This window comes from Mesoplodon bidens, assembly GCF_964165515.1.
Source record: "Mesoplodon bidens genome assembly, chromosome: 1".
Classification (NCBI taxonomy): domain Eukaryota; kingdom Metazoa; phylum Chordata; class Mammalia; order Artiodactyla; family Ziphiidae; genus Mesoplodon; species Mesoplodon bidens.
In genome coordinates, this window is record NC_138176.1 from 46,163,347 (window position 1) to 46,172,895 (window position 9,549).

A 9,549-nucleotide genomic window follows, 5' to 3' on the forward strand; every position below is an offset into this window, starting at 1 on the left:
GAGAACCATGAAGCTTCCCTACCTTGGGTCAGACACCTCATCTAGAGACAGGTAAACCTGCCATTAGACAAATATTTTAGCAGGCAAGCAGAAATCAGCCAGACTGTAGACAACAGTGGGGGGTAGCAGGATGGATTAGAGACAATAGTCCTAACACAAAAATAGATTGCTTGGTCCAGCAATTCTCCCACACTACTCACTCTGCAAAACATCCCTTCCAAATTTTCAGAGAAAGTAGACATGGAGTAGAAGATAGTAATACCAGGCATTCTCCCAGTGAATGAATTCCAGGATCTAAAAGTAAACCAGCAGTACCTTATACTGCATGCAAATACCTCACAGCCAAAAAACAGTCATGATAAGAAAGGAAGCATCTTGGAAGGCTGAACCAATACCAGGTGAACTGAATCTAAGACTGCAGCCCACACCAGCTCAATTCAATTCAAGGGGGAATCTGATTTATCAGCCCCTCACCCTAAACAAAGGGAAGGGCTTATACTCTATGTGGAGCAAAACAAAACAAGACAAAAAATAGTACACTTCAGGGGACTTCCCTGGTGGTCCAGTGGTAAAGAATCCACCTTCCAATGCAGGGGATGTGGGTTCGATCCCTGGTCGGGGAACTAAGATCCTACATGGCGTGGGGCAACTAAGCCCTCGAGCCACACCTAGAGCCCCCGTGCTCTGGAGCCCGCATGCCACAACCAGAGAGAGAAAACCCGCACGCCACAACTAGAAAGAAGCCCGCCCGCCACAACGAAGATCCCGTGTGCCGCAACTAAGACCAGACACAGCCAAAAATAAAGATAAATAATAATAACCTTTAAAAAATAATAATAAATAAATATTCCAAAATGAGTAAATATACTGATGTCTGGGGAGACAGAGTTCTCTGTGAGAAAAAAGGGAGATATGAATACAGAACAGGGGGAGGTAAAGAACCCTGTGATATTAGATTTTAATTATAGCTATGAATATGAACTCTAATTTTTTTTTTTTTTTTTTTGTGGTACACGGGCGTCTGTCTCACTGTTGTGGCCTCTCCCGTTGCGCAGCACAGGCTCCGGACGCGCGGGCTCAGCGGCCATGGCTCACGGGCCCAGCCGCTCCGCAGCATGTGGGATCTTCCCGGACCGGGGCACGAACCCGTGTCCCCTGCATCGGCAGGCGGACTCTCAACCACTGCGCCACTGAAGCCCTGAACTCTAATTTTTAAGAATATGAAATTATTTATTTCTTAATCTAGTCTGCTGAAAGGACAAACAGCAACCACACTAAAGGAGCAATGAATACAAGTGTTGCCCAGATCTTGGTTTTTAAATATCATTTACCGCCAAAGGAACTAGGTTCTTGAAGAAAATAGTGGTTCATTCTAGGACTGGGACAGGAAAAGTACAAGATGAACATGGGATATCTTTTTATGCCACAACGTGAGAAAATGCTTTAAAAGAAAATATGGGAATGTTCAAAAGGCACAGGAGGGACTTCCCTGGTGATTCAGTGGGTAAGACAGCCAAAATAAATATTAAAAAAAAAAAAAAAAAAGGCACAGGAGCCAGCTTGAAGAAGCTCCCACTGCCGAAATCTGGGACAACTGAGCATCAAAATAAGTAGCAACAATAATGGATAAGACCCATTCACTGAAGTTTGAAAAATCCATTAATCCATCCTACTAATTAAGAAAGAGAGAGAGACAGAGACAGAGACAGAGGAGGGAAATCTATATTCCTTATTGAAGAATGCCAAAAAAAAAAAAAAATAGCGACTTCCCTGGCAGTCCAGTGGTTAAGACTCTGCGCTTCCACTGCAGGGGGCACAGGTTTGATCCCTTGTCCTGGAACTAAGATCCTGCCTGCCATGCTGTGCGGCCAAAAAAAAAAGAAGAATGACAACTAACATGTAGCAGGAATAAGAGAGTTAGAACGTTACCATTTTCCAACTAACAGTAATTAGTGAGTTGGTCAAATATCCTCAATGGGTGCTTACAACATTTGATGAAAACTTTGATGAGAAACGTGATATTTTAACAGTCTCAAAATATTCCTCTCAAATTATTTACTTACAATAGGAAAAATAAAACTTCAAAATGGAAAACTCTGGCAGATATCATTTAATCAGGTGATCAGTTATTGGGCTGGCCAAAAGGTTCGTTCGGTTTTTTCCATAAGCTTGCTCTAGTAGCGCTTAGTTGTCTTTAACTTCATTCGAAACAATTTTGTTAGATTATATCGTGACAGCTGTCTTATCAGCATGGATTAAAAAAAAAACTTATCAAAATTGGTGAATTTTTGTGTAGCTATTTTAATATTGAAGATGGAAGAAAAAAAGCAACATTTTTGGCGCATTATGCTTTATTATTCCAAGAAAGGTAAAAACGCAACTGAAATGCAAAAAAAGATTTATGCAGTGTATGGAGAAGGTTCTGTCACTGACCAAACGTGCCAAAAGTGGTTTGCGAAGTTTCGTGCTGGCGATTTCTCGCTGGACGATGCTCCACGGTCGGGTAGACCAGTTGAAATTGATAGTGATTAATCAAATCGAGACATTAATTGAGAACAATCGATGTTATACCACGTAGTAGATAGCCGACATACTCAAAATATACAAATCAAGGGTTGAAAATCATTTGCACCAGCTTGGTTATGTTAATCGCTTTGATGTTTGGATTCCACATAAATTAAGCGAAAAAAACCTTTCCACATGCGATTCTCTACTTAAACATAACGAAAACGTTCCGTTTTTAAAACAAATTGTTACGGGTGATGAAACATGGATACTGTACAATAATGTGTAACTGAAGAGACTGTGGGGCAAGCGAAATGAAGCACCACCAACCACACCAAAGTCTGGTCTTCATCCAAAGAAGGTGATGTTGTGTATATGGTGGGATTGGAAGGGAGTCCTCTATTATGACCTCCTTCTGGAAAACCAAACGATTAATCACAAGAAGTACTGCTCCCAATTAGACCAACTGAAAGCAGCACTCGACGAAAAGCATCTGGAATTAGTCAACAGAAAACACATAATCTTCCATCAGGATAATGCAAAACCGCATGTTTCTTTGATGACCAGGCAAAAACTGTTACAGCTTGGCTGGGAAGTTCTGATTCATCCACCGTATTTACCAGACATTGCATCTTTGGATTTCCATTTATTCCGGTCTTTACAAAATTCTCTTAATAGGAAAAATTTCAATTCCCTGGAAGACTGTAAAAGGCACCTGGAACAGTTCTTTGCTCAAAAAGATAAAAAATCTTGGGAAGATGGAATTATGAAGTTGCCTGAAAAATGGCAGAAGGTTATTAGGAGAAAATGGTGAATACAATGCTCAATAACGTTCTTGGTGAAAATGAAAAATGTGTCTTTTATTTTTCCTTAAAAACCAAAGGAACTTTTTGGCCATCCCAATATATCACCAGTAATGCAACTGACATCCTGTGCTTTATGATATGATGCTTCAAGAAAACAACATAATTCATAAGTATTCTTACCAAAAATACATTCATCTGATTCTAAGCATGAGGAAATAATTCGACAAACTTAAAGAATATTCTAAAAAGCCATATGCCTATACTCTTCAAATATTTCATAGTTATGAAACATAAAGAAAAAATTAAAAAACTGCTCCATGTGACAGGCAACTAAAGGCTCATAACAACTAAATGCAATGTATATAGCCTTAGAAGGGGAAAAACTGTTATAAAGAATATTAGAGGAAAATTGCTATAAAGAATACTATAGGAATAATGGCAAAAGCCAAATGGAAATATTCTGGAATTGATAATTTTACCATGGTTAGGTAAGAAAATATTCTTATTTTTAGAAGATACACAATTATTTAGAGGAAAGGGGTCATGATGCCTGCAATTTTTTAAAAATGGTTCTGCAAAATCATTACCATATGCAGAGAGTAATAAAGCAAATGTGGCAAAACATTAATAATATGTAAATCTAGATGAATAGTAATATATGCATTCATTCATTCATTCATTCATTCAGTTCACTGTACTATACTTGCAACTTTTCTAAGTTTGAAATGTTCCCACACACACAAATTCTTTAAAAAGGAAGGATGATTTACAGTAGCATCAAATACCTAGGGAAAACCTACTGTAAGACCTTTACACTGAAAACTATGTCTAAGAGAATTAAAGAAGGCCTAAATAAATGGAGAGATAGACGATATTCAAATACTGGAAGACTCAGGATTATAAAGAAATCAAATCTCATCAAAGCAATCTATAGATTCAAAGCAGACACAAAATCTTATCAGGTTTCTTGGGGAAAATGACTAGTTGATTTAAAATCTATACAGAAATGCAAAGGGCCAGGAATAGTCAAGACAATCTTGAAAAAGAAAGTAGGATGTTTATTCTACCATACATCAAGACTTATTATACAGTAGCTTAAATTAAGATAATGAGGTATTATTGCTAGGATAAACAAATCAGTGAAACAAAGTCCAAAAGGAAATTCAGGAAATTGAAATAACTGGGGTATATGCACAATACAGCACAAATAAGCTGTAAAAAACAATGAGGAAGCACTCTATGAACTGATAATACTGATTTCTAGGAGATATTGTTAAGTTTAAAAAGCAACGTCCTAAACAGTATATACAGCATATCATTTTTTGTGTCAGAAAGAAGGGAAAATGAGAAAACTTACAGAGATCTGCTTATTTCTGCAACAAGAAACTCAGAAAGGATAAATCAGAAAACAATTTAATTGGTTAACTACAAGGGATGCTGAGAAATGGGATGGAGTGATAGGGAATAGAGTGACACTTCTGATATACCTTTTTGTAAAGTTTTGACTTTTGGAAGCATAGTAATTTTATAACTATCCAAAAATATTGATATATCACTGAAGGAAGGGAACTGAATTTAAACAGAAACAAATGAATCCAACTGTATTTCAAATGAATAATATTACCATTGAGAAGAGGGGGGTAAAAATAACCACACACACACACACAAAAATTCTAATCCAAATAACTTTTGAAGAGTTTCCAACCACATACCTTCAGTAAAAGGGAATCTCATCTTGCACTCTTTATTCTAGGTTTGTTTTCTAGAGTAGTATGGGTACAGAAATCCTGAAGATTATAGGATTAAGAAAAAAAAAAAATATATATATATATATATTGCTGGGAGCCAGGTTCTCACTGAGGCAAATGGGAAACAAATTTAGAATCAGGAAAAGGAAAAAAAACTCTGTGGAGTTGGAATGAAACTGGAAGTATCAGTATGTACTCATGATTTCTAAAATATTTATACATACTTTTTAGTTACGTGTATTGAAAAGACCTGGAAGCAATGACACCCTAGTAGCAATGAGCAAACCTGCACTCAGATCTTGGTTTCTAAATACCACTTCCCACTAAAAATGAACCAGGGCTCCTTAGAGAAAATGGCTGGTTCCAGAGCTGGGAAGGGAAGGCACGAGATAAGGCAAAAATAACTTGTGACAGAAAAGAAGGAAGTGCTCCCAATTGGCCAAATCTAGGACAATTTGGACAGCAAAATAAACAAGTTCTATAATGGGTTATGACACTTTATAAAATAAGAATCCACGACTCCAAAGTGATCATAAAAAAGAACACATATGCACAGTAGTAATGGAGGGCTATTTCTTTTTTTTTTTCCTTTTCTTACAAAGTCAGCTATACTTCAAATAAGTAAAATATTGACTATATTCCCTGTGTTGTACATTACATCCTTGTAACTTATTTTATACCTCATAGTTTGTAGTTTGTACCTCTTAATCCCCTTCACCCGTTTTGTTCCTCCCACTGCCCCTCCCCTCTAGTAACCATTAGTTTGTTCTCTGTATCTGTGAGTGGAAGGCTTTTTTTTTTTTCTTCCTCTCTGAGGGCTATTTCTTACAACAGAATGCTGACTGTTAAAATAGAGGGAGTGGCAGAATTGGAAAAATCACAATTTTTCAACTATCAGAGTAAAGGCTGCTTCAGGCAAGAATCATCATCAATAGATGTCTAATCTAGGGGTAAAGTATGAGGATCCCAATATCTGCATGATCTTAAAGCATCTCTCCATAGACAGCTTATTATTGCAAGGTGGAAAATATTAACTATGTACTGGAGAAGCCAGACCACACTTGGACCAGATGATCAAGTTAATATCACTAATAATGGGCAGATAGACATTGTGGACTTTAGACTTGATACCCTAAGAAGGACACACTTTTATAATGTTCCAGACAGAAATGTATCACCTGAATCTCATCGTAAGAACCCATCAGAAATCCAAATTAAACAATATTTTATAAAATAACTAGCCTGTACTCTTCAAAATTGATAATATCACTTTAAAAAAAAGAAAGAAAAGCTGAGAAACTTACAAATTAAAGAATTCCAAGAGACATGACAACTAAATGCAACAAATGATCCTGGACTAGTTCCTATGCCGAAAAAAACAAATATGATAAAAGACATTATTGGAAGAGTTGACAAAATCAGAATATGGACTACAGATTAAAGCATTGTATCATGGTTAAATTTTCCATATTTGATAAATGTGCTGTGGTTACAGAAATACACACTAAAGTACATTCTTAGACTCGCTGAGGTATTACTGTGTAAAGGGGCATGATATATACAACCTACTCTCAAATAGTTCAGAAAAAAACAAATTATGTATCAATATATACAGAGAGGTAACTTCAAGGAACTAACAAGTTAACTAACAATTTAATGGGGAGAAAGGCAGGCAACTGACACATCATTAACCCCTAATTTTGAAAAAGAGAAAAGGAGTAGGTAAAGATCAAAGTAGTGGGAAATGTTCTTTGGGAAATAACATACAATCTCATCCATTTTCAGAAATCCTTGTTTGAGCGGTTTTCTACAAGCACAATACACGGTGGGGAGTGCTCTGAAGCAGGACCCTTGGTTTCCAGATTCTACACACAGTAGCTTTGTGACTTTAGGCTTGTCACTTAACCAGCCTTGGCTTCAATTACCTCGTCTAAAAATGTCAGTATTATCTTACCAGCCTAAACCGGAATCATCTTACCAGCACAAATTGTCAGGTCTAAGATCCGCATTACTCACACACGCCTCCATCTGATTCTCCAAGTAATCATGGCCTAGGAACCAGTGTAAGCTAGGTGAATTCCAGTTTCTAAACCGAACTTTTACATCACCAAGAGAATAAAAAGGCCCTGGATTGTGTTTAAACGCCGTGACTCAAAAGATGTACTACACAGGCCATGACACAATCTTATAAAGATGATCAAGAATAACTGATGGTCTTATCTGTGTACCATCCTAGTACAATAGTAGGGTGTATTTCAGCATTCCTGAAACCACGCCTCCCGGAGAAATCCAGGAGATATCAGAAAAACCTCTCAAGGGGGCGCGGAGAGAGATCCCGGATAAACCCGGACAAGCTTCCAAAACCAAAACCAAAACCCAAACAAACAAACATTCTAAAACAAAAAACAAAAAACACTTGTTTCTTCCCCTCCAGCTATGCAGCTGCACCCAAAAGAGAAGCACTAGATTAGCATCATCTGCATTTCATTCCTTTTCTTTTGCAATACTAGCTGCCCGCCTATAATAAACAGACCTTGTGCTCAGGGGAGAATTTACTTCCCCGTCCAGTAAAAACGAAGTTCCTTATTTTCACTAACAACGAAAGCCGTCTTCAATCAATACCCAACCTCCCTGGGGAGACCAGACACTCCTCTCCCTGCCACCTCCTACAGCCCTCCTGACGCCCCACACCCCAGAAACCATCCCACTTTTCAAGCCCCTGCTGCACGGGTCGCGAGGCTCTGGGGGAAAGCGGAAGAGACCGGGGGTACGGTGTACACACCCGGAGGGGCGTCCGGCCAGGCCAGCGAGCCCCAGGCTACCTCGGCCGGCCCGGGGCTCGCGAAGGCGGAAGGGGTGCGGCGAGCTCTGCGCCACCCCCACTTACCCACTTTGTCCTTCCCGTACATGTGCCCGGCCACCTGATGCGAGAGGGGCACGCAGCCGTTGAGGAAGCGGAGCCTGCCGCCGACCGGCTTCGGGGTGCCCTCGCGGGCGGTCTCGCCCGCCTGTGGGGTCCGCATTTCTGGGGGGCCGGGCGCCTCAAGCCGGAGAGGGGATGGCGGCTCCGTTGCCATAACGGAGAGCTGAAGCGGCAGCAGCAGCGAGAGCAGGGAAGAAAATGAGTCGGAGGGAGGGGACGCCGGAGAACCCGGGGGTCGCTCAGGCTCGGCCGCGAGGAGGCCCGGGGGTTCCTGCGGCTGGTGCCCTCTGTGGCCCGAGGAGGGGGCCCATGACGCCGCGAAGGCGCGGGCTCTGCCCTGCCCAACTCTCGGCGGAGCGCAGCTCTCAGCTCCCGCTGCTCAGCCGCCGCGGCCGCCGACCCGGGCGCAGCCCAGGAGACTGACCCCAGCGGATAAGCGGCGTCGGCGGTGGCGCCCCGCGCTCCCTGGGGCCTTGACGGAGACTGCGGCCCCACCTCCCGTGCCCCCGCCCCCTCCCGCCGTCCTCCAGTCCCCTTAGCTGCCGCGCGCGCGTCAGCGCCGCCGGCACCGCCGCCTCCGCCGTGAGCTTCCTACTGCGCGACCCGCGGCCGCCGCCGCTACTGAGCATGCCCAGAGGCCGCCAGACGGGACCCCCGCGGCAGGGCGCGCGCTCGGCGCTGCCGGGGCGAGCGGAAGGCGACCTGGAGGAGGCGACTACGCTCGCGACTCTTCTCATTCCCACCCGGTTGGCCTTACGGTGCTGCCAGGGCTGGTGTGCCTTCATTCATTCAGTGTGCGCTTCAGCGCTTCCCGGGGTTAAGCTCAAAGACATGAGGGGCTCCCAGTTGTGAGGGGCAGTCAATCACGCGTTAGGAGAGTTGGGAGGCAGTAGCGGTGCCCAGGGAGGCTTGGAAGACCACCCTTTAACTGCAATCACCTCCTTCTCCAACTCCCACCCTGCAGATACAACAGGAGTAAAAACAGGCAGCTTCTTAGAAGACGCACCTCCAAAACATCCCTCAAGTAATCCTATCCCCCCTCCCCAAATTGCTGCCCCTAAACAGCTAATTAAAAAAATTTGAAACCGACACTGATTTCAGACTGTAGAAGATAGGGAATAATCTTAATTTTTTTTAAGTGAGCACATTTTTTAAAAGAAATGAGCCGTTTTTTTGTCTCTCCCACTCGACCCTTAGCGCAAGTTCCAAGGTGATCAAGGAGAATTGGGTGGAAGGCAGAGAAAAGGGATGCACGCTGGGAGCGAGGGGGAGATTCTGGGATGGGACACCACAGTTGGTTCCTGTGTCCGGCATTTCAAGTGAAAACTGGACCTGGCCTTGCAGGTACCAGACTAAGCAAGAAAATTTGGGGTAAAACCTTAGATATCTGATTATGGCAAGTGTTATATCAGCACACCCCCTCTGCCCCCATAAATCCGCACACCTGGGAGAGACGTAAAACCTGGTCCGGATTCCTTATTCCAAAGGCCCGTCCGCTGGGCTCCAGGTCCAAGCCCCTCAGGACTGCGCAAACTCAGTTGCGATCTCTCTTGGTCTTTTCCTCCTC

The 9,549-nt window shown here is 42.4% G+C and overlaps 1 protein-coding gene across 4 annotated transcripts in view; it reads right to left on the reverse strand.

The window, feature by feature from the left end:
• IPMK (inositol polyphosphate multikinase) overlaps nucleotides 1–9,545 on the reverse strand; it is a 40,126-nt gene extending 30,581 nt beyond the window's left edge. For 3 of the 4 annotated variants that reach the window (XM_081228821.1, XM_081228822.1, XM_081228820.1), the window contains exon 1: nucleotides 7,947–8,435. In XM_081228821.1, the coding sequence (XP_081084947.1) occupies nucleotides 7,947–8,136 (190 nt within the window). In that variant the 5' untranslated portion in view covers nucleotides 8,137–8,435. Of the gene's footprint in view, nucleotides 1–7,946; nucleotides 8,436–8,739; nucleotides 8,941–9,426 lie in introns of those variants that run through there. The other variant, XM_081228823.1, reaches the window with a different exon arrangement.
• Nucleotides 9,546–9,549: the final 4 nt, after the last annotated feature.